Here is a 26,216-nt window from a genome sequence, read left to right on the forward strand (position 1 = left end):
GACCGGGCAGAGCTGAGCAAACTTCAACTCATAAGGAAGAACTAAAATCAGGATGGAGCATAGGTCATGCCAAGCTAGGCTCTAATACTGACTGGTCTGCATGAGTTAGGTATACTAGGCCACAGCATTAAAGGCAAAGGCTGAGACAGGTGAGGGGCTAAGCCTATTGGGTCAGAGCAACCACGGGCATGCATGTAATCTAGGACTGGGAACAGGATCCATTGGGGAGCAGTAAGAGTACACCCTTGCTGGGTTGGGTTTCCCACTGGAGAGTGTGGGGGCTGGAGTGAGGGCTGTATTCTGGTCTGGATATGGCTGCAGTCTCCCTTGGCACAAGTGTGGACTAGGGCTGTCTACACCTAACTGGGCTAGACTCCAGCACCATCTGGTGCTCTGGAGAACCTGGGTAGATGTAGCACGAACCAGGCTAGGTCTCTACTGAACCATGTGTGAGCAGTGTCTGGGTATGAACGAGCCTTGGCTGGGCTGAAATATCCAACAGTGAGAACCAGAATGGGGGCCCAGTAGCATGGCCTAGCAGCTAAAAGTCCTCGCCTTGAACGCCCAAGGGTCCCATATGGGTGCCAGTTCTAATCCCGCCAGCTCCACTTGCCATCCAGCTCCCTGCTTGTGGCCTGGGAAAGCAGTCGAGGACTTCCCAAGGTTTTGGGACCCTGCACCTGTGCGGGAGACCCGGAAGAGGACCCGGAGAAGGTTCCTGGTTCCCGGCTTTGGATTGGTACAGCACCAGCTGTTGCCCTCACTTGAGGGGTGAATCATGGGACAGAGGACTTTCCTCTCTGTCTCTCCTCCTCCTCTCTGTATTTCTGACTTTGTAATGAAAATAAAATAAATCTTTACAAAAAAAAAGAGAGAGAATGGATTGAAAGCCAGCAAAGAAAGGCCACTGTTCCTACTAGGACAGGAGGTAGACTAAGTGGGGCTGGCCCATGGACACACCAGTATGCACAAGATCTGGCACTGGGCCAGGTTCTCATGGATGAGACTGGGAAACTCTTCTGTTGGGACACAGTCCCTGCAGGTGAGCACAAGAATCACAATAGGGAGAAACCCAGACCAGGTCAAACAAAGGTACCCACCGGCATACATTTGGCATAGTTCGGTGGCAGACCACGCTGAACCAGTTCACATCACCCACTGGCAAATCCGAGCACCAGAACAGAATGTGGATCAGGCCAGGTTTGGTCGCAGTACAAACCAGTGCACATTATGGAATGTCCAGGTGAGGTGAGCGGTACCAGATGTGGCCGCAGTGCCTAAACAGTACATGTGAGAACCAGGGAGCAAGGGGGCAAAGCCGGCAGGGGAAATGTGGGCTCGCCTGTTGGACAGCCACTCCCACTGGAGAGCATAAGTTGGAATGGGGGCAGACCAGACCAGGCAGGGCTACAACGCCTGTGGGCCTCATGTGAGCTAGATCAGGTAAAAGCCAATTTGGGCTGGCTGTCCCTGCTGGTGCAAGCATAAATTACAGTGGGTGAGGGTTGGTTGGGCTTTGCTGCAGCATCAGCTGGCAGAGGCTGGCACCAGGGGCTAAATCTGTCAAGAACCACCTGGAAAGTACATAATCAGGGAGTGGGAGCGGCCTAGTAGGGAGATAGTGGGCACCTCCCTCGTGGGTTACCACTCCCACTGGAGAGCACAAAAACCAGGACAGGGGCAGGGGTGACTAAACAGAAAGGCACCAGCCGGTATGGGTGTGGGCTGAATAGTAGGTTTGGTTGGGTTGAAGTAGGCTTCAATGCCTACTGACATGTATGAGAGCTAAATGGGATGTGGGACAGACTGAACAAGTCTGTGGTACATGCTGGCAAACATGGGAACCAGGGTAGAGGGCAGGCCTGGTGAGGGTGATAGGGAGTCACCCCAACTAGGCTACAGTTTCCACCGGTTTGCGGGAGGGCCGAATATGAGGTGGGCAGGATTGGGTTGGACTGCAAAACTGTTGGTTCGCGTGCAATACAGGGCTGGAAACAGAACTAACCCAGCCATTGTAACGACCAGCTTGTGCATAAGCTGATTGGGGTGACAGACTGTACCGGACCTTGTACTGGCAAGCACACACAAGAATCAGGTCTGGGATCACCTCAGACGAAATTTCTTTGGAGATCCCTCCAACTGAACTGCTGATCTCAGAACCCCAACCATGAAGAGACTATGTCAGCCAGTGGATTCTGAATAAATTTAACTGTGTTTGGAACAGCAAGATTCAGAACTGCTGAACTATTAAAACTGCTTGAGCAGGACCCTCAGAGCATGCCCCACATCAGGGAACTGGGATGGGTGGGAGGCTGGGTGGGGTTTCTCCCTTTGTTTCCCCCCTGAACCCAGGTACAGGGGGAAAAATTATGATATTAGTGTGGAAACAATGGTCTTACCCACTTTCCTGTAGCCCTTGACACTTCGTGCCCTAATCAACTATGTAAATATTATCAAAATAAAATAATTGCAAAAAACAATTTGTGAAAATCCATGAGGTATTCAGATTGCAATACAATCATTCTAAACAGGCTGCAGCCACAGGGTCACAGGCGGAAGGGGCCAGGCGCAGGGCTGCACTTCTTTTTTTTTTTTTTTTTTTTAAAGATTTATTTTTATTATTTTTTTATTGGAAAGGCAGATATACAGAGAGGAGAGACAGAGAGGAAGATCTTTCGTCCGATGATTCACTCCCCAAGTGAGCGCAATGGGCCGATATTATGCCGATCCGAAGCCAGGAGCCTCTTCCGGGTCTCCCACGTGGGTGCAGGGTCCCAAAGCCTTGGGCCATCCTGGACTGCTTTCCCAGGCCACAGGTAGGGAGCTGGAAGGGAAGTGGGGCTGCCAGGATAGAACCGGCGCCCATATGGGATCCCGGGCATGCAAGGTGAGGACCTTTAACCACTTGTGCCACCGCGCCGGGCCCAATACAATCATTCTGTATTTCAGAAACAACTCTGTGGACCCTGCTCAATAGCTTAGTAATAAAGTCCTTGCCTTGTATGCACCTGGATCCTATATGATCGCCAGTTCTAATCCTGGCTGGTCTGCTTCCCATCCAGCTCCCTGCCTGTGGCCTGGGAAAACAGTTGAAGATGGCCCAAAGCCTTGTGATGCTGCACTTGGTGTGGGAAACCCAGAAGAAGCTCTTGGATCCTGGCTTCAGATTAGCATTGCAGCCCTTTGGAGAGGGGGGTGATTAAGTGAATGGAAGATCTTCCTTGTCTCCTCTACCTCTTCCTCCTTTCTCTATATCTGACTTTGTATAAAAAATAAATAAATCTTAAAAAAAAAAAACCCTCAGTGTTCAGGAGTGAGGCACCTCTTTTCTGCCAAGGGCCATTTCAATACTTATAGCATCATTTACGGGTCATCTATATAAAAGTCCCCCTTTAAAGGAGCCTGCTGGGCCCAGTGTGGGGGCCTAGCTGCTAAAGTCCTCACCTTGTATCCCGGGATCTCATATGAGTGCTAGTTCTAATCCCAGCAACTCAACTTCCCATCCAGCTCCCTGCTTGTGGCCTGGGAAAGCAGTCGAGGACGACCCAAAGACTTGGGTTCCAGTACCCACGTGGGAGACCTGGAGGAAGTTCCTGGCTCCTAGCTTCCTGACTGGCACAGCACTAGCCATTGCAATCACTTGGAGAGTGAGCCATCGGATAGAGGATCTTCCTCTCTGTCTTTCCTCCTCTCTGCATACCTGACTTTGCAACAATAAATAAATAAATCTTAAGAAAAAAAAATTCCTTGAATTTTGAGTCCACTTGCTGTGCAGCTTTTTGCAGGGTCTGACCAAATATAATAAGGCCAGCAGACTGGGCGGTCCCCACCCGATTTAGAAAAGAGAATATGAATGTGTGAAGAAGGCATTCAATCAACAGTAACAATTATTAGTCATACAGTCCAGCAATAATACTGGATCATTGCACTTGGTACACCCTTCCAGAAGATAAAAGCTGCAGTGGTTTCTGTCACTCATTATTTGTTTGCTGGAATCTACATGCATAGTTTAAAACTCTAAGATCCTACTGCAAGATAATACATAAGAAAAATAGAAAGTCTTGGCATGGTTTAAGAAAATGTCTTAGAGGAATTGAGTTGTCATGTTATTATTTTTTAAGATTTATGTATTTTGGGCTGGGTGGCATGGCCTAGCGGCTAAAGTCCTCACCTTGAACGCACCGGGATCCCATATGGGTGCCGGTTCTATTCCCGACAGCTGCACTTCCCATCCAGCTCCCTGCTTGTGGCCTGGGAAAGCAGTCAAGGACCACCCAAAGCCTTGGGACCCTGCACCTGCACGGGAGACCCAGAAGAGGCTCCTGGCTTCGAATAGGCATAGCACCAGCCGTTGCGCTCACTTGGGGAGTGAATCATCGGATGGAAGATTTTCCTCTCTGTCTCTCCTCCTCTCTGTATATCTGCCTTTCCAATAAATAAATAAATCTAGAGGAGAGACAGAGAGAAAGATATTCTGTCCCATGGTTCACTTCCCAAGTGAGAGCAACAGCTGGAGCTGAGTCAATTTGAAGCCAGGAGCCACTTCCAGGTCTCCCACAGGGTGCAGGGTCCCAAGGCTTTGGGCGGTCCTGGACTGCTTTCCCAGGCCACAAGCAGGGAGCTGGATGGGAAGTGAAGGCACTGCGATTAGAACCTGAGTCCATATGGGATCCCAGGTGTGTTCAAGATGAGGACGGTAACCACTACTTTTTTGGGGGGGAGGGAGAAGGAAGTTGGGCCCCTGCACTCCATCGGAGACCAGGAAGACGTTCCTGAATTCACACTGGTCCAGCTCCAGTCCTTGTGGTCACTTGGGAGTAACTCAATGGATGAAAATTTTTTTCTGTTTTTTTTTTTTTTTTCCTCACTCAGTCAGCAGCTTTGCTTTTAAATAAACACAATGAGTCTTTTCTCTTTTTTTTTTTACAAATTGGTTTTTTTTTTTTTGAAGATTTATTTGCTTTTATTACAAGTCAGATACACAGAGAGAAGAGACAGAGAAGATCTTCCATCTGACGATTCACTCCCCAAGTGAGCAAAACAGCCAGTGCTGTGCCGCTCCGAAGCCAGGAACCAGGAACTTCTTCCAGGTCTTCCACATGGGTGCAGGGTCCCAAGGCTTTGGGCCGTCCTGGACTGCTTTCCCAGGCCACAAGCAGGGAGCTGGATGGGAAGCAGGGCTACTGGAATTAGAACCGGTGCCCATATGGGATCCTGGAGTGTTGAAGGCGAAGATTTTAGTAGCAAGGCCATGCCGCCAGGCCCATAATGAGTCTTTTTAGAAAACAAAAATGAAAGAAGGGCTCGGCAAGAGCATCTGGGCCCCTGGCTTTGAATCAGCGCAGCACCGGCCAGTGTGATCACTTGGGGAGGGAATCATCAGATGGAAGATCTTCCTCTCTGTCTGTCCCCCTCTCTCTATATCTGACTTTGCAATAAAAATAAATAAATCTCTTAAAAAATCAAAGAAATGGATTCATGACTGGATATTTTGATATGTGTTGGGGTCCATGCAGTGGATATGGGGGACATAAAGGTGTGAAGAGAATTGTTCCATTGCAGGCAGGGCTGTAAGGAACTTCCCGCTGTTTGGCAGGCTAGGTGGATGTCCTCTACAACCACCTGAAGCAGCTCCACTCCACCTCCTTTGCATGGACACTGGACCACTCAGAAGAACTCTAATCCATACACATTGTGTTGCTACCGTGGAGTTGGCTTTTTTACTCAATGTGAGCTTGAAGGTTAATGTCAATAATAACGTCTTGCAAAAGGGCCTTCTCTTATTCCTACTGTCTTGGCTGTCCCCACTGACCTTATGCTAATCAAGGAACCTATATTCAGGCATTCATTCATTCCTTCATCTTTAGGTTCTGGTTTTCTTTGTGATACAAGATTGAGTTGTAGAATAAGAATTGTAGCAGGAACTTCTATTGTTTTTAGGTAAAACAAATGGCAGAATTATCCTTAGAAACACCCACTTGTCCATTATGATCATGAAATTCTAGTGGTCTTTCTTTGCTTCATCCACGCACCCTTCACAAGTTCCGAACTTAGCTGGAACTGGACTCCGGCAGATATGGATCGTGGTCATCCTTAAAAAGATAACATTTTGTAAAAATTTACCATGCAGCCTTGCCTGTGACATTTACCTGAAACAAAAAATATAAGGACCCACTAGGATAAGGGACACGCAACCTGTTTAGTATAGGTTGGTACAAGGAACAATTATTATTATTTAACATTTACTTTTTTTTAATTGAAAAGGCAGATTTATAAAGAGAAGTAGAGGTAGAAATATCTTCCATATGCTGGCTCAATCCCAGATGGCTGCAATAGTTGGAGCTGAGCTGATCCAAAGCCAGGAGTTTCTTCCAGGTCTCCAGTGTGGGTGCAGTCTCAAGATTGTGGTCCCTTCCCCACTGCTTTCCCAGACCACTAACAGGGAGTTGGATGGGAAGTGGAGCAGGATCCCAATGCTTGCAAAGCGGAGGATTAGCCAATTAAGCTGCCATGCCTTGCCAACACACTTACTGCTTAAGGTGCTCTGAAACTGGATTTTTCAGGAAATCAGCCTTTGAGCAAACACATAGAATTGCGTATTTGTGTTCCTGGAGTTCTGATAGGAGCTTAGATAGAGATTACAATAAAATGGATAGACTCATAAAGTGACCATTCCGCACAAAGGCCTGAGACAGCTTCTGGGAATATAAAATAAACACAGCCCCTCCAGAGGTGTAATGTACAATTTTCTAAGTAATTGCAGTAGTGTGCATTTGAGAATTACAAAAAGAGATACGGGAATTGTGGAGAAGCAGCCTTCATAAAGCTATGGCATCACTATTCTGCCTGGGTAATTGTGCATGCCCTGTGTGCTGACTTTTCAAGGTGAAGGCTGGATTTACCAAGTCAGAATAAGGAGAATGTGAGATGATGGGACAGTGGAAGACAGCCAGTGGAGTTGGGGGATTCTGACAGAAAGAACATCCTAAGCAGCCCTGCATCTGTCCCAATCTTTCCAACTCCTCTGATCACAAAGGTTGTTCAAAATCACTTTAAATAAATTCTCAATTCACTACTGGTTTTTAAAATGTTTGCAATGCGGCCTATCATGTAGCTTAGTGATTAGACTCCTCACCTTGAGTGTGCTGGGATCCCATGTGGGCACCAGTTCTAGTCCCTGTGGCTCTAGTTCCCATCCAGCTTCCTGCTTGTGGCCTGGGAAGGCAGTTGAGGACAGCCCAAGGCCTTGGGACCCTGCACCTGCATGGGAGACCTGGAGGAGGCTATTGGCTCCTGCTTTCGGATAGGCACAGCTTCAGCCATTGCAGTCACTTGTATATGCAGTCACTTGTATATGCAGTCTCTGTATATCTGATTTTGCAATAAAAAAAAATAACAAATTAAAAAAAAAAACCCTCCTTGCCCCTCTAACTGTTTTACTGGGCAATTTAAACAATTGGCCAAGTGGTCACAAGGCATAGAGCTGAGCTGATCCAAAGCCAGAAGTCAGCAGCTTCTTCTGGGTCTCCCACATGCAGGTGCAGGGTCCCAAGGCTTTCGGCTATCTTTTACTGCTTTCCAGGCCACAAGCAAGGAGCCAGATGGGAAGTTGAACAGAAGGGACACAAACCAGCACCCATATGGGATCCTGGTGTATGCAAGGCAAGGATTTAGCCACTAGGCTATCACACTGAACCCTTGTTATGTAGTTCTTATTCCAGCAATGTGCCACTCTTTTCTTCCTTCCTTTCTAAAAGGTATTTCTTTATTTGAAAGTCAGAGTTGCAGGGAGTGAAGGGAAATCTTCCATCTGTTGATTTATTCCTCAAAATGCTGCAACAGCTAGGGCTGGGTCTGGCTGAAGCCAGGAACCAGGAATTTCCTGGTCACAAGAAGGAAACTGTTTCTCGGGCCACAAGCAGAGAGAGGAATGGAAAGTGGGGCTGCCGGGATTAGAACCGGTGTGCATATGGGATCCCAGCACACGCAAGGTAAGGACTAGCCACTAGGCTATTGTGCCGGGCCCAGGAGCAAGGAGTCTCAACCCAGCCACTATGTAATGAGATCAGGCATCTCAGACAGCAGCTGAGCTGTTATGCTACAAAACTCATCCCTCAAGTAGTTCCTAATACAGTTCTTTTATTTTTTTCTAAATTAACATACTCTTGTATATCTGAAAGACAAACCAACAGAATGAGACAGCAGAAAGAAAGAGATTGAGAGCGAGAGATAGAAATCTCCCATATAGTATATTTTACTCCTTCAAATGCTCAGAACTGCTAGTGCTGGGAGCCAGGAATACCATGTGGTCTCCAAATGCTCAATTACAGGAGCCATTATCTCCTGCCTAGCAGGAGGCCTGACCTGAAGGCAGAGGCGGGCAGTACTTGACTCCAGACCCAGGATTCAAGTGTTAGCTTAACCCACTGTGCTACACTATCAAAGCTATGGGGATTTTGTTTTTTTGGCAGCTGTTTATGATACTGTTTTCTTTTTTCACGTATTGATTGATTTATATTGGAAAGGCAAACTTACAGAAAGGAGAGACAGAGAAATCTTTCATCTGCTGGTCCACTGCCCAAGTGGCCACAACAGCTACAGCTGAGCTGATCTGAAACTAGGAGCCAGGAGCTTCTTTCTGGGTCTCCCATGTGGGTGCGGGGTCCCAAGGCTGTGGGTCATCCTCTAATGCTTTCCCAGGCCACAAGCAGGGTATTGGTTTTGTGCCCAGATTTTGAGATCCCCAGAAATCACCAGGAGTATGAAGTTGATCCAAGTAGGCAAGGATGGCTTATGCAAGATAAGCACATTGGAGCCTGGGTTCTTGGGGTGTGCCCCCCCAGCAGAACATTCTTAGGGTTTTTATTGGGGGCAGTGTATGATAGCTCGAAAAGGACAATTCACAATAGCCTGCAAAGTGAGGGGAAATACCACACATTCCCTACCTATCTGGGCTGCACAGCCCATGCCTCCAGCAACTAAGGTAAGCACCCATCTAATTACTTGGAGCCACCTGTGAGATAACCAGACTTAGGTGGACCTCGATTTGAAAGAATTGGGGCTCATCAGTGCTAAAGGTCACATAGGCCCTTTGGCCTGCAAGCTCAGTTTCTTAGTAGCAATGAGCTATGAACAAATGTTTGGATTTTGATACTGAGGTTCTTCACTGGATGGAAAGTGGAGCAGCTGGGGCACAAACCGGAACCCATATGGGACCCCAGTGTATAGCAAGGTGAGGATTTTAGTTATAGTGCCGGACCCAGCTAATAATAACATTAAAGATCTTGTTCTCATCATCATGAGTAAAGTTGATCTTTATGCTCTAAGGTAACTATGAAAATATAATTTTCACACTGCCTTCCAAAATCAATTTTGGCAATTAGAATTTTTCCCTGTCAAATTGGTCATAAAAGGACACATTGTGGCACAGCAGATACTACCAACTTGGGACATCAGTTTCCCTTATCAGAGTCCTTATAATACAGATTCCTGCTTAATCAAGCTGCCAGGCAGCAGATGTTGATCCAAGAGCTTGGATTCCTAGTACCTGGAAGGGACACCCACTCAGGGTTCCTGGCTCTGGCATTGTCCTGGCCGAGCCTTAGCTGTTACAAGCATACGGGGCATGCACTAGCAAGTGGTCCATTTATCTCTCTCTACAAGTCTCCTCTCTCTGGCACTTTGCCTTATAAATAAAATTTTTAAATAAAAATTTTAATGTTATAAACTTGACTTATATTGTCTTCTCCCTTTTCTGCAGACTTATCATTTGGCCTGTACCTCTAGTGTGCTGTGTGTATTCTGCATATTCCTGACGTTCTTGCAATTCTTTTTAAGACTAGAAAAAGGATTCAGGTGTGTCTGCGGGTGTGGTGTAGCATGAAATGTTATCTTTGACTGCAGCTGTAGTTCCAGAAACCCTAAAGCCCTAGGAACTTCCTGAGTGATAGGAATGTCTTTAGTTATTCAGAATGACTTTGGCTGGTCTGAGTTTATGTTAATGAGATGAATTAAGGTGGAGCCCGGAGCAGGTTTTCTGAAAGACCAGGTGATTAAGTGTTGCAATTGTTGCAATTTTCAGCCCCAGTTGTTGACTTTCAGGGAGGGGGAAGGGGCCTGGGCCCAAAGCTCTCTCTTTGCACACCCCAGGATCTCCTAAGGGCACTGTGTTCCATCCCCGGCTGCTCCACTTCCCTTCCAGCTCCCTGCTTGAAACCTAGGAAAGCTTTCGAGGATGGCCCAAAGCTTAGGATCACTGCATCCATGTGGGAGGCTCAAAAGAAGCTCCTGGCTTCAGAGCAAGCCACTTGGGAAGTAAACCAGTGGATGGAAGATCTTTGTCCCTCCTTGTCTCTATATAGCTGACTTTCCAATGAAAATAAATAAATCTTTAAAAAACAAAACACAACTGTGAACTCTTAGGTCTAAAAAACCATATTGCTCCAAGTTTCGAGATGCTGGTCAACAGTATCCTCTGGGATATACTGGCCAATGTAAGTAATGAGTTCCCTGAGCCAGCCCAGCAAATTATCAAGCCAATAGACACGGAGGTTTAGCAACTTCTCAGGTGATCTGCAACAGGGCTCACAACCTGGGACAGATAGTTGGTGTTTCAAGTGGGGGTGACCTTGTGGGACTGGGCCCTAAACCTATGAGATCTGAGGCTATCTCTGGGTTGATTGTTCTCAGAATTGCACTTATTGGCAGTGGTCCCCACCTTAGCCAATGTGTTCTAGGACCCTTAGTGTGTGTCTGAAAGCCCTATTCACCAAACCTGTAGGTACTGTGTGTTTGTACATAAATGCCCAAGATAAAAATTGAATTCATAAACTAGGCACCATAATAAAAGCCTGGCAATCACTAGAAATAAAGTAGAAGTTATTTATAACTTACAAATAATGTATTTCTTTTTTTAATTAAGATTTATTTATTCCTATTGAATAGGTGGATATACAGAGAGGAGTGAGCGCAACGGCTGGAGATGAGCCAATCCGAAGCCAGAAGCCAGAAGCTCTTCTGGGTCTCCCACATGGGTGCAGGGTCCCAAAGCTTTGGGCTGTCCTCAACTGCTTTCCCAGGCCACAAGCAGGGAGCTGGATGGGAAGTGAGGCCACTGGGATTAGAAATGGTGACCATATGGGATCCCACCTGGTGCGTGCAAGGTGAGGACTTTCACCACTACGCTATTGCACTGGACCCACAAGTAATGTATCTCTAAAATTTTGCATTTGATGTCTTTTTGGGCTGTCATCAACCACAGTTAGCTGAAGCTGTGGAAACTGCAGGTGCATGTGCTCAGATTCTCTGCAAGTACTAAGCTGTTTATACCAGATATGGAGCATCCTTCTGGGACCCTGGAACCAATTCCTCAAGCACTGAGGGTGACTGTGACATCAATGTGTATTCCCTGGAGAATAGCTTGGTGTGTGAGGTCAAACTGTCCTACATTCTGTCACAGTTGTGTCAGACCTGGCCACTAAGACCACTTGTCTTTTTTCTTTATTTTTGTATGGTAAGATTTATTGTTTAAAGTTAGAGTGACAGAGAGATTTGAAAGCCAAGTTAGTAGAAGAGATCTTCCACATATTAGCTCACTCTCCAAATGGTCACAACAGGCAGGGCTGAGCTTGGCCAAAACCAAGAACCAGGAAGTCCATCTGGGTGTCCCATGTTGGTGGCAGGAGGCCCAGGTCCTTAGGCCATCACTTGCCTCCAGACACATTCGCAGGGAGCCGGATCTGAAGTGGAACTCCCTCCAAATGGGCTGACTGCGCAAGCTTGTCTTAGCTCAAGATGCTGCAACACTGGCTCCCACCCATCCTTTATGATGGACATCTAGCTGGCTTCCCATTTCTCACAGTTATGAAATACAAAACTGTTAGAATGCCGGACATGAGTTGGCCTCAGGGCCTTTGCATTGGTTCTTTCCAGCTGCTCCCTTACCCGTTAGGATCTTCTCAAGAGTTCTTCCTTACTGGCGAAATATAAAATGACAACCCTGCTCAGCACCTTTTTCTTTCTCTGTTATTCTCTGCCCCCCCTTAATACTTCACCACCCAACAGACTATATATTCTGTTTATTAACTTGTTAGCTTTCTTCCCCCCGTCACCCTGAAATTTGGTGCAAGTTCTGCAGGAGTGACAGTGTTGTTTTGTTCATTCTTTCCCCACAAATGTCTGGCACACAGTAGGGACAAGGTGATCATTAGTGGAATAAAGAGAAGGAGTGTTACTATGTTCCGTCAGTATAAGCACAGGATTTATCACTGAAGCTCATTTTTAGGTGTTTCTTATTTATTTTGCATTGCACTGAAGGGAGAAAAGAGAATCTCCCATCTGCTGATTCATTCCCCAAATGTCCTCAATAGACAGTTTGCCAGGCGCTTGAGCCACTATCTGCTGCCCTTCAGGATATTACTAGCAGGAAGCTGGATGCGGAAGTAGAGTAGCCTGGCTTACTCCCATGCGCTGATATGGGATGCGAGTCTCTCAAGCTGTGGTCTAACTCACTGGGCCACATCTTCCTCACCCCCTCAATACTTTTTGAACAAAAGCCAGAGTATTGCTATCTTGAGACAGTCTTCCCCCTCCTTTTGTTAATGAAAATCAGCTTTGCAGCCAAACTCTCCCAGCATTCCTTTCTTTTCACCTAGATCCAAAAAGGTTTCTGATAAGGTCTTAATCATTAGGGTGGAGTGGACTTGTGGTTGCGACTGGTTAAGTGCCCACCTAGGATGCCCACACCCCTTGTCAAGGTATTAAGAGAGAGACCTGGTTATTCCACTTTCAACCCAATTTTCTGTTGGTGTACCTGTAGGTGGTCCAAGTGCTTGGGGCCTTGCCACTCAAGTAGGACACTAGAATGGGGCTCCTGGCTCTCAGCTTCAGCTTGGTCCAGCTGTTGTGAACATGTGGGAAGTGAACCAGCAAATAGAAGCGCTTTCGCTTTCTGTAACTGTGGCTTTCAAATAAGTAACTTGGATGTTTAAGGAAAAAAAAATTGGGAAAAAAGCAGTCAAGGATGGCAAAAAGCCTTGGGACTCTGCACCTGTGTGGGAGAATTGGAAGAGGCTCCTGGCTCCAGATTGGCTCAACTCTGGCCATTGCGGCAACTTGGGGAGTGAATCATTGGATGGAAGATCTTCCTCTCTGTCTCTCCTCCTCTCTGTATATCTGACTTTCCAATAAAAAGAAATCTTTTAAAGCAATGGGCTTTAGGAAGCATTGTGACTGGGCAGAGACAACCCAATATCTTCATTTTATTTAAAAGATAGAAAAATAAATCCAGAGAGCTTCCATTCACCGATTTGGCTTGAAGTCGCCAGGACTTTGTTATAACAAACAGAGTAGCCAGCATCTCAATCTGGGTCTCCCACGTGGAAGAGACCTGCTGCCTCTCAGGGTACAAGTGAGTGGCTGGGAGTCTGCAAGTAGCCAGGCGCTGGGACGTGCAACTTTATCACTGTACCCCATGCCCAACCTGAAGAGTCCACGTTAGCTGTCACTTTATCCCACCAAGATGCCTTGTCTGCTTGCAGCATTAAAAAGCACTGTAGCGTAGTCCTCTGTAGACTCCTCCTGCCAACTTGGAATCCTGTTGAGTAGGAGGCAAATTTCATTCTTTGCACAAGAATATGTTTGAATGAATCAGTCCACGAGAGGGCTGAAAACTTAGGCATCTTTTTGCAAAAGAACAATCTGGTTACATTTATAAAGTGTGCGTAGCAAAGAAGAAAACCAAAGTTCAGAAGGAGGATGGGACGGCATGAAGAGCAGGGAAAGGTTGACCCTTTTCCACGGAAGTTGGACCTAGAAGGGAGGAGTTCCACCAACAGCATGACCCCATTAACGCCCTGGATTCCCTTGGCTGAGGAATGCTGGAATTCTGATAGAAGCAGCCGTTCCACGCTTAGGGGTGGGTTTCAGATGCTCTTGTCAGTCTTCTTCCTGGCACAAGGCAACTGGTCCTTCTTCCTTATGCCAAAAACGTATCTGTTTCCTTCATTTCGTCATCTGTAAAGGGAATATGACCACCACCACCTCTCTGCCCCCCTCCACCACCCTGAGGTCCAGGGCCAACTAACTAACAAAAATGTTATGATGGCCTTTTCAGGCACCCAGTGGCGCGCCAAGAAACACAACCCTCATCTGGTTTCTCTCTTTGGTGTTGAGGGAGGTTTTCCATTGCTGGAGACCCAGATGTTACCCAATGGTGTCATCTCTGACCCAGCATCCACTCTAGCATCTATAAACAGTCCCTTCAGTGATCCTAAAAACTTTTCTTTACTCCAACCAGAATACTTAGGAAAAAAGATTCACGGCATCTCTCTACCTCTCCTATACTCCACTTTGACTTCCCAGAGCCAGAACTGCATATTGGGAGAAAGGAGGGTGAGGGGCAGGGAGGAGGGGTCGAGGGGGAGTCCAGCTCCAGTTTGGGAAAATCCAGCTCGTATTTTGCCTCTCGCTCAGTGGTGTAGGGTCCAGCGAAGGCTGAGCCCCAGCTTCACTCCCTGAGGTCTGTCCTGGGGAGACAGTGCTGCTCCGGGGGGCTGACCTGGAGGGGAATGCCGGTGCAGTCTGTTCCGGCGCGGCTTTGTGCGCACAGCCGTTAGCCCCTCTGCTCCCGGGTCTGCCCTCCAGGACGACCCCCATCCCCGGCTCTCCTCAGTCATGCTGCTCTCTACCTGCCCCTCGGCTGCGGACCTTTGGCGAGCAGCCACCCACCCTGGGGGTCCGGGCCATGACTGTGCCGGGAGCTGCTAGGTGTCCACCGTAGGCCCGTCTGCATCTCACCCCTCGCGCCCGCCAGGGCCAGAAGCTCCAAAGTTGTGGACACTAGAACGAGTTGCAAAGTTTCCCCGAGGGCCGGTGCGGGCTAGGAGCTGGAGGGAGTAACGCGTGCAGTCCTGTGATCCAGAGCCCGCCAGTTGGTGAGTCGGGGCAGAGGGCTAGGGGTGCGGGGCGCCTGCTCTTGGTCCCCGAGGCCAGAGGGGATGCCGGGGGGCCGCGTTCGACTGGGGCTGGAAGCGGCCGGGGCTGGGAGTCCGCTGTCTCCCCGGCCGCCGCAGAGGTGGGCCCGCGCCCCGCCGAGACCCTCGACCCCGAGCCGCTCGGGGCTCTTTTGTGGCGGGTGGTAAACAATACCCCCGGCCGGGGGACCTTGCTGCCGGCTCCGAGGCCCCGTGGCGGCGCGGGTTGGGAGAGCTGGGGGTCCCCAAAGCTAACTGCCGATTTCCCAGGCTTCGGGGGTCGGGGGCGCCGCGGGTGAGAGAGACAAGGATTAACGCAAGCTGCCGGAGGTTCCCCTTCTCCCTCAGTCCCGAGGAGCCCCCCGCTAGCTCCCTCCCTCCCGCCTCCCCGACTTCCAGAGACACCCGGGCGGGGGCGGGAGAGCCCCGGGAACGGAGTTCTCAGGAGCGAAAACTTCATCCGAGGCGGCGGTAGGAGAGTTTGGAACGGGTGGACCTGGAGTTGCGTGCGCCGCCAGAGAGGGGGAGTCAAGGGTGGAAGTCGTGTTCTGTCAAAGTGACTGGAGACGCAGTTTCCTGAGCTCTCGGGCTCTGCGCCCGCGCTGGCTCTTGCGGTCGCCCGGCGTCCCGCTCCGACTGGCCCGGGGCGGGAGGTGCCGGCAGCCGGGTGCACCGGGTCGGGCAGTGCCGCACGTGAGTGCCCTGCCGGCTTCCTGCACGCTGGGCAGGGTTCTCTCCGCGGACATCCCCATCCCTGCCCAACCTCAGCGCGGCGAAGGGCTGCGCGATCCCTGTTTCTTCAAGAAGTGGTGAGGGAGGAACTTGTCGAGGCCAGTCAGTCTTTCCACTGGACACTGGGAACCCAGGCAAAGGGCACTCCGGATGCACTCTTGAGCCTTAACAGAGGGTGAGAGAGCTCAAAGCCAGAAGCCCCCCATTCCTGTGCGCAAATCCACCAGGCATTCACGCTGCGATCACTTGGGTGCTTTACGCCCTCCTGCCTCGGTGCACGTTCCTGCACTAAATGGGCTGCCACATGTTTCGCGCTAATGAGCGCTAATGAAGACACGCTGGGAAGGCGACCCGGGACCTTGGTAATAGGAAACCGCGAGCCTCGGGTGGGCGCGGGGCTCGCCCCGGACGGTGGAGCGGAGGCTGAGCTCCAGGCCCTTCAATTTTAGGCTAAAGCAAAGCTTTGCCTCCTTAGGCCTCGGGATAGGTTTGCTTGGTCCAGAGACGCTAAGAGTCGCTGCTAGACTCTGTTCCAGCAGGAGTTGTTCAGAGCGCACGAGGAATTTACGACTTCTACAAGGGGAAGGAGGCTTGGGGGGGAGGGTGGTGGCGTAGGCACCGATCCGGAGCTGACCGAGGGGACCTTTGGAGATGTGTCCAAGAACCGAAGAGCCAGCTGGGCTGATGAGGGCGGGGAAGGGGACGGTGTCCTCATTTCACTGGCATTTGGTCACGCAGGTTAAAACCCAAGGCTCCTCCTCCACTAAGACTCTTGAGGTTGTCAACCTCTCCCGTCTGGGAAGTCAACTTATGGTTTCCATTAGAAGTCGGCATCAAGATTTTTGGGGAAAATGATGAAATGATGTTCGGTGTTTCCTTTTTTTTTTTTCCTTTGGACGGTTGCAGAACCCAGGCTTGTGACTCTGGGATTCCCACTTGCTGCTTTAATGAGTAAACTATTGCTCCCGGCGCTAGTCTTCCAGCACGCGGGACCAGAGGTTCGGATCTCTCCTGGGCCTTTGTCTTCTCCAATCTTTATCTGTTTGTACCTCCCCTCCCCCACTTGCTTCTCTGCGTGTCTTCGTTTCTCCGCTCACGTAGTAATTTCTCCTCCCGCCTTGGAACTTCTACTCTTGGTATTCATTTTGGGAGCCCAGCAGTCTTTTTTTTTTTTTTTTCCTTGTTTGATGGCTGCAGATTTGGCCCCCTTCTTCCGAGTCTTTGGCGCTTAAAAAAATTTTTTTTCCTGCTTCTTAAGTGTTTCCTTTTTCTTCCTCCCCAAGTGTGTTAACTTCCTTGGGGGGGGGGGCAGTCATCCATCTCCATTTTCACCTCTTCACTTTTCTTGGTCTTTTTTTTTTTTTCCCCACTTCATGCTCTCCACAGGGCAGCAAGGCTATTTTACATATGGAAGGAAGCTTTGGCTAAATCTGCTGGCATTCGAGTGAGTTCCTCTGAACAGCCTTTCCCTGGGTGTGGGCTCTCCCAACACTTCCTGTGTTAGCAAACCAGCTGGGAACAGCAAGCAGTCCTGCCTCTTCCTTGGTGCAAGCTGCGCCAGGTGTGCCTTTTAAAGAGAAATGTGTGAAGTCTTTGGCTTTTTCCTCAGTCTACTGCCAGAGGCTTTAAGTACTATGGAACTGACTGCTGGGACCAGAGAATCGGAATCTTGCAGCTAGCATTTTGTTGAGCCTCTAATGGTGCAGAGAATTGTAATACTGACTTGGAAGCTGGATGCCTACAATGGTTCTACCCTTTCCTATTCTGGGGATTATGGGAGACCTCAAGCCAAGAGGGATGTAGGTAGCAGAACCTTTTCCAACGGGATGCTGCCAGGGTTGTCTGTCATGGAGAACCCTTATGGTGTGGGGCGTCTGCTTTACACTTGCTGGACAGGATGATGGTTTTACCAGTTGTGAAGCAGACCCTTCTTAGGAAAGATTTTCATCAACAACGCAGTTAACGCAAAAACTCTGAGCCTGGGTATTGGCGGTAAATTTCGATGTATTGCGCAGACCTTACAGAGAACGGGATTAGCAATGCTGCTGCTCTTGCCACTCATTGCTCTGTCTGCACCCTTTCATTCTCTGCTTTTTTGTTCCTCCAACTCTGCCTTGACCTCTTAATCTCCTAGCCTATAATTTAAACATTCATATACTTGTCTATGTTGCAGGACATTTTAGGGTACCTATTGAGGATCCTGCAGCATCCTGCAGCCCTCTGATGAAAAGATCTGCGGCGGAGCTTGTTCTCGCCCCTTCTAAGACTGCAAGGAGTCACAGGATGGTGTCAATTAATTGCACATGGTTTCCCTTCCTGGGTCCACTGTGTATACCACGTAATGGTCATCAGTCTCATTATTTTGCTCAAACTGTTTTTAGTGGGTAGCCATTCCTAGAGCATGGAGTCTTGAAGATATTCCAGGTTATAATAAAACTGAGAAATAGTCGGATCCCAGCTTTCATCAGAAATGAAAAGCTGGAAGTACAACCAAGGAAGCATACAACAGGGATATTGAACTGAATGCTTTCCCTCACCTGGGTGGGAGGAGAGTAGTCATGTACCAAACACTGTTTTGTTAAACATTTTATAAGTGAAACACTCAAACTGGACGGTGGAGCATTTAAGAGTGTTTAAATTAAAAAGGAACATTACTTTCAGGAATCTTGGGTGGTAACTTCACCTTGAAAAGTGGTCTGATTTTTTTCCTGCAGACATTTCAAGGAAAGCTGGCCACCTATACTCTAGTTCAGGCCCTGAGATGCTGTAGTCCATCACAAAAGGTTACATTTCTTCAGTCAAGCCAGGGGTGATAAAATTAGAGTCTTTTTGGAGTTCTTATTTTCTCATTGTCCCAATTCTTTGGCTGGGTGGTACCCGGCAGTTTTTCCCTCCTGCCATTGGGCTGTTCAAGGGTCATTGACCTCTTTCAGGATCTCATAAAAAGGCTGTTAGCCCTTAAAGAGTCTTCCCCATTCCCTGTGGCTCATACCTCTCCCATTTCTCCTTCAGGCTCATTTTTAACTTTTATTTTTAAATTGATAAGGTTTTAATGGTAAGCATTTTCTTAATTACTAGTCTGAATTTCAATTTAAAAATATGAGAGGATGTAGGAGAGATCCATCGATTTATTTACTATTAGAAGTGTACCCAGTGACACCTGTGCTATACTGATAAATTGTAATTTTCCTAGCTGGTTGTAATGCTTAGGAGGGAGTGCTTCTAATGACTATTTTTTTTTTTTTAGCAATGTAATCTTGATAGAAGAGAAAAAGCACATTTATTCTGGTATTGTTAAATTTCTACAGATTGGAATGAGCTGCTTTTCCTAATAAAAAGGCATTCTTATAAAGACAATTGTTGATTTTCTGGAGATTAGAATGGGAATGACTTGTTTTCTAAAAAAGCAATAGTCCTTGGGGAAAATAACCTATAATTTTTCACAGCCAAGCAGTTACTAACTGTAAATCAAGACCTTTTTTTATATATACAAAAATGAGAGCAGTAAGCTTAGATGCCAAGAATTCAAGAGAAGTATTCTGTTTGTATTTAGTACAGATTCACCAAAATGGTTTTCATGTAGTTCATGTTTTCATGAATACATTTAAACATTCTTTTTTAAAATGTTAAATTTGTTTGAAAGGGAGACAGACAAGAAAGGCAGAAAGCCAGATGGGACTCCTTTCTGTCAGCTCTTCGGATGCCTGCAGTACCTGGGGCTGGGCTGGGTATCACCAAGCCAGGTGCTGGGAACTCAGTCTGGATCTCCCCCATTGGTGGCAGAAACCCGGTATTGAAACCAGCTCTGGTGCTTCCCAGGTCTGCATTAGCAGGACCCTGGAATCAGGAACTAGACCCAGAGCTGGGACTTGGGTGATGTGGGGTTCCAGGGTCTAACCTCTCTTAAATTCTGATAGGCACAGTGTCTGGAATCTAGGTGTGCTCTGAGGTCTGTCACTCCAGTGCATTGATACTTTCTGCTGTGTCATGTGAGAATAAAAGCAAAGCAGAGTCATCTGTTGGATATGGCTGACCATGAATTAAGACTGGTTCCACAATCATGCCAACTAGCTTTTGCTTGATTTTAGGAGGGGGTGGTCCTGTTCATGAAGCCTTTTGGGTACCTGTACGTGTTAAACCTTTAACCATACCTCATTTTATTCTCATAACCCAGTAAGGTCCATACAGTTAGGCTTCCAACTCTATTGCACACGAGGGAAGCTGAAGAGTAAGAGAAAGGAACTTGGCAGAATCGCAGTACTAGAAATGAGAACTGAAAGTTTCTAAAATCCATCTTGCCCGACCACCCACCTTCCCACAAGGATGACACCAGTACCATTAGACTATCTCTGTAGGAGCTCATTGAAACCTCAAAGCAACCTCATTTAAGATGGACTCGGTTAGGGCCTGGCGGCTAAAGTCCTCGCCTTGAACCTGCCAGGAGACCTTACATTGCGTTCCCAGGCACATTGGCAGGGAGCTGGATCGGAAGTAGAGCAGCTGAGACACAGACTGGTTCCTGTATGGGATGCCTGCTGGGGATGCAAGCAATATCTAAACACGCTATGCTGGAACGCCCGGCACTAGAAAGGATTTTCAGAACTTGTAGTCTTTACATTCAGTTGAGTTATACTGAATGGCTCTTCCCCATCCGTCAGCACTAATGCAGTTAGGATACTAGGAGCAGTCCTCTGTCCTTCTCTATTCCCCCAGATAAAATTGGAAGCAGTTGTCTTATTTTTTTATTTTCCCCCATTCCTCAGTGTACATAGGCATGTATCTTTCTTAACTGTGTAAAAACCGTCAAAAAGAAATGTATGTAAAAAATAGATTCATTTGGGTTAGAAACTAGAGGGACATCTTTTCTAAATGTGGGCAGTGCCCACCACAATCCCTTCTACCTTGTAGGCGCTCAACAGATATCTGTTGGAACATGAGTCTTATTTATAAACCAATCTGTGGTAGTTGCTCTGGAGTTTTTATGCCACCTTTGAGTGTGTTGTGACTTGTTATTAAATGTTTTGAGTCTTTAAAAGTAGAGTTTTGAGGATTATCAAAGCCTCTTGTTCTTCTGTCTTACCAGCTTACTGTCAAACAGACATTGTCCCCTTGGGCATGTGCTCAGGAAATAAATAATTTGTATAGCCCAATGTAATGGCTCAATGACTAAATCCTTCCCTTGCAAGTGCCAGGATCCCACATGGGTGCTGGTTCCTGTCCCGGTTGCTCCACTTCCCACCTAGCTCTCTCCTTGTGGCCTGGAAAAGCTCAAGTCTTTGGGACCCTACACCCATATGGGAGACCCAGAAGAAGCTCCTGGCTCCTGGCTTCAGATTGGCTTAGTTTTGGCTGTTATAGCCATTTATAGAGTGAACTAGTGGATGGAGTATCTTTCTTCTGTTTCTCCTTCTCTATGTAAATCTGATCTGCCTAAAACCAAAACAAAACAAACAGACTTCAGAAGACAAGAAGAGAGATAATTTATAAGGCATCCCGATGTGTAAAAGTTATCATTTTAGTTTTGGAACACAGAGGTGTGGTAGATAGTTCCCTTATTTGAGAAACTTCTAACATAACTTGTTGTTACCATATATAATTAAGGAAACTTCACAGAGCAGCCTGGGGTTAATGAATAGCTTAGTATTTTTTTGTCTATTGTATTTTTCCTTCACCATAAACATTCTCTAATTTGATTATTAGTGGTAGATGTTGTATTTCAGCTGGGAAATTGCCTGAGAAGAAGACTGACTTTCAACTTGTTTTATTATTTCAGGTATGACCTTAGTGTGACCGAACTTGACCATAAGTCCAGATTCTCCTCAAAGCAAGACTTTCCAAAGGACCAATGACTCTGTTTCCTGGGCGCTTTCATTTTTTCCTCCTCCATCACCATGTCTCGATCTCGCCATGCCAGGCCTTCCAGGCTAGTCAGGAAGGAAGATCTAAGCAAAAAGAAAAACAGCCAACTCAAGAAGACATCCAAGCCAGTCAACAAAAATGCAGCACTGGTCAAGACTCTGAGCCCTGGAAAATTAAAACAATTCATTCAGGAGAAAGATGTTAGGAAAAAAACTGAAACTAGACCGCCGCCAGTGCCAGCCAGAAGCCTTCTGACAAGAGCTGGAGCAGCCCGCATGAATTTGGATCGGACGGAGGTTCTGTTTCAGAACCCAGACTCTTTAACTTGCAATGGGTTTACCATGGCCCTCCGCAGCACGTCTCTCAACAGGCGACTTTCCCAAGCACCCATGGTGGTCTCCAAATCCAAGAAAGCTCCACCTTCTAAGAGTTTAGAAAAGCAGCCTGAATGTGATGAGAGGGTACTCGCTGACATGGTAGTACCACACCCAGCAAGTGATTCAGTCCCAATGCAAGACCTGCTCATCCCTCCTGATAGAGAGAATCTAGTGGGTCCACAAAATGCCTCTTTAGCTGAAGGCGAGAGCCAGGAGACAAGCCAGTCGTTTCAAATAGTTGAAAATTCCAAAGGAAATGTCCCCACTCACAGTGGTCCTGTAACAGAGTCCCTTTCTGGGCAGTTGGAAGGGACATGTGGTGGGGAGAGACTGTTTACTGAAGACACGTTGAATGATAGCAGCCATTCCCATGGAATGCCTGCACAGGACACTGTGTGTGCTCCTCTACTCCAAAGAACAGCTCCTGAAGTTACCTCTCCAAGAACCCCTAGCACTCAGTTAGAGGACTTGGGTTCCCGAGTAGAATCTCTGAAGCTCTCCGATTCTCACTCAGATCCCATCCAAAGTGAACATAATGCTTGCTCCACCTCCAGCTGTCCTAAGGCTGTACCTGAACTGGACCTGGGAAGCTGCTTGTCTCTCAGTGGCTCTGTCTACCCCACTGATCTAATAAAGCTGCTTTTGTCAGGTTCAGAGCAAGGAAGCCTTGGTGCTAAACAAGGTCATCAGGAGCCTTTCAAAGCCACCCAAGGCCAAAAGGAACCTCTTGATACCACTTCTGTTGTAGGACAGGCCTCTAATACTAACCCACATCCATTGGTATTTTCTGGTGCTAATGCAGTGCATGGTGGGGTCCTGGGTGAGACCCCAGATCCTCCAGGAATTCCCGGTGCTATTTCAGTGCAAGGAGAAGTCTTTGGTACTCCTCCAGGTCCACAAGAAACCCTTGGGGTGAGTGGAGATGTTGCCCTTGACCTGTCTTTCCCTCTTATGCCTGCAAACTTAAATGCTACCTACAGTGCTCCCCGCCAATGGCCTGAGCCCCCGAGCACAGTCTCCTATGGGCTGGGGGTCCAGGGTGCTGCACAGGTTTTACCTTTGGGTTCAGGGCCCACTCCTCCATCATCATCAAACTCAGAGTTCAGTTGTATACCTCCGGAAACGGCCATTCGTAATGCAGGACAGGAGAAACGGGCTCCCGCAAGCTTTGCACCAACTGAAGCCGGCGAGAGCAGAATCCACCACACTGCCCGGGATGTTGCCCAACCCTCCCAGGCCGATCCCCGCACACAGGATTGGGAGGTCTGCAAGGTCAGCCTCGGCCATGTTGTTAACCCCATTGGAGCATCAGTTCCCATGTCACTGGCCACTACTGTCCCTTCTTCCTTCACAACCTTGTTACCTACTTTGGAGAAGAAGAAACGAAAGCGCTGTGGGGTATGTGAGCCCTGCCAGCAGAAGACCAACTGTGGGGAATGTACTTACTGCAGGAACAGAAAGAACAGTCACCAGATCTGCAAGAAGAGGAAATGTGAGGAGCTGAAAAAGAAGCCGTCCGTGCTCGTGCCTGTGGAGGTAAGGGAACACCTCGGGAGCCGCGAGTCGCCGGGTGGCAGCTGGGTGGCAGCTGTGCCCTGCGCCGTGGGGATGCGTGTGGGGCGATTGCCACAGTAGTGCTTGGCATCCTTCTACGTTACTCTAAATTGTCTACAGGAATTTATGTTTGTGGCCGAAGTATGTCCTGTGGACTGGTTCCCAGAAAACTAGAGTGTACAGTTTTTCCATTATAGGATTTGATGTAGACGTAGGGAAACTGTATGAAAGGTGGTTTCGCAAAGACTTCCACTCTGTCTCATTTTGGCCGGTTGCTTGTCTTTCTTGGAAGTTACAGATTTAAAAAGCAAGAGCAGAACGAATTCATTAACTCTTGCAAGCCTAAAAAATCAGAGGAATTAAACTGCTTTGCTTTGGAAGGAGTTAGACTGTGCGCATCCTTAAACTTGCAACTTTTCCTGAGAGGGAAGAACAGTTTTGTTTCCATCTCAGCTTGTAGCAGGTCATTTCTACCTACTCCTTAGAACTTATGTCATTGGGATCAAATGAAAATAGAGTGTAAACTCCAATCATATAGAAACAGTAGTTCCTCTTTATGTTTATGAACCTTAGGTAGTGTAAGTCTCAATTGATTTTGGATTTAAAAAAAAAAGCTTATTTAGGGCCCGGTGCGATAACGTTGTGGTTAAAGTTCTTGCCTTGCATGTACCAGGATCCCCTATGGGCGCCGGTTCTAATCCCAGTGGCCCACTTTTCATCTAGCTCCCTTCCTGTGGCCTGGGAAAGCAGTTGAGGACAGCCCTTGGGACTCTGTACCCGCTCCTGGCTCCTGGCTTTGGATCAACGCAGCACTGACTGTTGCGGCCGCTTGGAGAGTGAGTGAGTCATCGGGTGAAAGATCTTCCTTTCTCTCTCTCCTCCTCTCTGTATATCCGCCTTTCCGATAATAATAAATAAATAAATCTTTTAAAAAGATTTATTTATTATTATCGGAAAGGCGGATTTTACAGAGAGTAGGAGCGAAAGAAAGATCTTTCATTCACTGGTTGACTCTTCAAATGACCACTACTGCCAGACCTGAACCCATTAGAAGCCAGGAGCCAGGAATCTCCTCTGGGTCACCCCCCACCAGGGTGCAGGGTCTCAAGGCTTTAGGCAATCCTCTACTGATGTTTCAGACTGTAAGCAGGGACCTGGAAGGGAAGTAGAGCAGCGAGAACACAAACTAGCGCCCATGTAGGATCCCAATACTTGCAAGAGGAAGATCGGCCACTTGAGCCATTGCACCAGGCATGGATTTATTTTATTTAAAGATTATTTATGTATTTGAAAGACAGAGTTACACAAGGAGAGAGATCTTCTACAATGATCACAACAGCTGGAGCCAATGGATCATTTTCTACTGCTTTCTCGGGCACATCAGCAGGGAGCTAGATGAGAAATGGAATAGCAGGGACTTGGAGCAGTGCCCGCCCAAAAGGGATGGTGTGCCACATGTGATGGCATTATCCACAGTGCTGGCTCCTAGGTTTAGGACTTAGAAGATTTCATGAATTATGACTGAAACCATCGCTTTTCAAAAATTATTTTTTTAAATTTATTTTTAATAGAAAGTCAAATTTACAGAAAGGAGAGACAGAGAAAGGTCTTCAAGTGCCCACTAAGTCCAGAAATGAGCTGATCTGAAGCCAAGGGCCCAGAACCAGGAGCTTCTTCTTATGAGACCTGAGCACTCCTGCTATTTTCTTGGCCACTGCTAATATTTGCTTTTATTTCTTATTGGTTCAGTATTCTTTCTCTGCAAGACTTTTTCCCCCAAATTATTTGAAAGATGGAGGTACAGAAAAACAGGGAGACCTTTTTTGTAAAATATTTATTTTTATTGCAAAGTCAGATATATGCAGAGAGGAGAGGCAGACAGAGAAGTATCTTCCATTCGATGATTCACTCCCCAAGGGACTGCAATGGCTGAACCTGCGCCAGTCCAAAGCCAGGAGCCAGGAGCTAGGAGCTCTTCCGAGTCTCCCACATGCAGATGCAAGGTGCGAAGGCTGTGGGCCACCTCGACTGCTTTCCCAGGCCATAAACAGGGAGTTGGATGGGAAACAAGGCTTCTGGAATTAGAACTGGTGCCCAAATGGGATCCCAGGGTGTGCAAGGTGAGACTTTAGCTGCTAGGCTACAACATTGGGCCCGGAACAGCAATGTAAAGAGACATTAAGAGATAGAAAGATGTTTCATTCACTAGTGCCCTTCCCAAGTGGTCACCCATCTGAAACCAAGAGCCAGGAGCTTCTTCTGGATCTCCCTTATGGGTGCAGAGGCCTAAGGACTTTGTGCCATCCCCTGCTGCTTTTACATGCTGTAAACCAGGGAAATGCTAGAGTAGTAAGAAGAATTATTTTTCAGAGCCCAGCACGGTAGCCTAGTGGCTAAAGTCCTTGTGTTGCATACCCAGGATCCTATAAGGGCACTGGTTTGTGTCCTGGCTGCTCCACTTCCCATTCAGATCCCTGCTTGACTAGGATGGCCCAAAGACTTGGGATCCTGCACCCATGTGGAAGACCTGGAGGAAGCTCCTGGCTCCTAGCTTTGGATCAGCTCAGCTCCAGCCATTGCGGTCACTTGGGGAATGAAACAACAGATGGAAGATCTTTCTCTCTGTGTATCTGGCTTTCCAATAAAGTAAATAAGCCTCTACAAGAATAAATAATTGGTTTTCATCTAAATTGGTCCATGATGACATTTTTTAATATTGCTT

General features: G+C 47.6%; 1 protein-coding gene across 1 annotated transcript in view; it reads left to right on the forward strand.

The window, feature by feature from the left end:
- The first annotated feature begins 21,481 nt into the window (after positions 1-21,481).
- The window catches only part of TET1 (tet methylcytosine dioxygenase 1), an 82,006-nt gene continuing 77,271 nt past the window's right edge, over positions 21,482-26,216 (forward strand). The window contains exon 1 of the mRNA XM_040976044.1: positions 21,482-23,476. Within this exon, the coding sequence (XP_040831978.1) occupies positions 21,596-23,476 (1,881 nt within the window). The 5' untranslated portion in view covers positions 21,482-21,595. The remainder of the gene's footprint in view (positions 23,477-26,216) is intronic.

Source organism: Ochotona curzoniae, unplaced genomic scaffold (assembly GCF_017591425.1).
Source record: "Ochotona curzoniae isolate NIBS_2020 unplaced genomic scaffold, NIBS_Ocur_1.0 contig_2692, whole genome shotgun sequence".
Classification (NCBI taxonomy): domain Eukaryota; kingdom Metazoa; phylum Chordata; class Mammalia; order Lagomorpha; family Ochotonidae; genus Ochotona; species Ochotona curzoniae.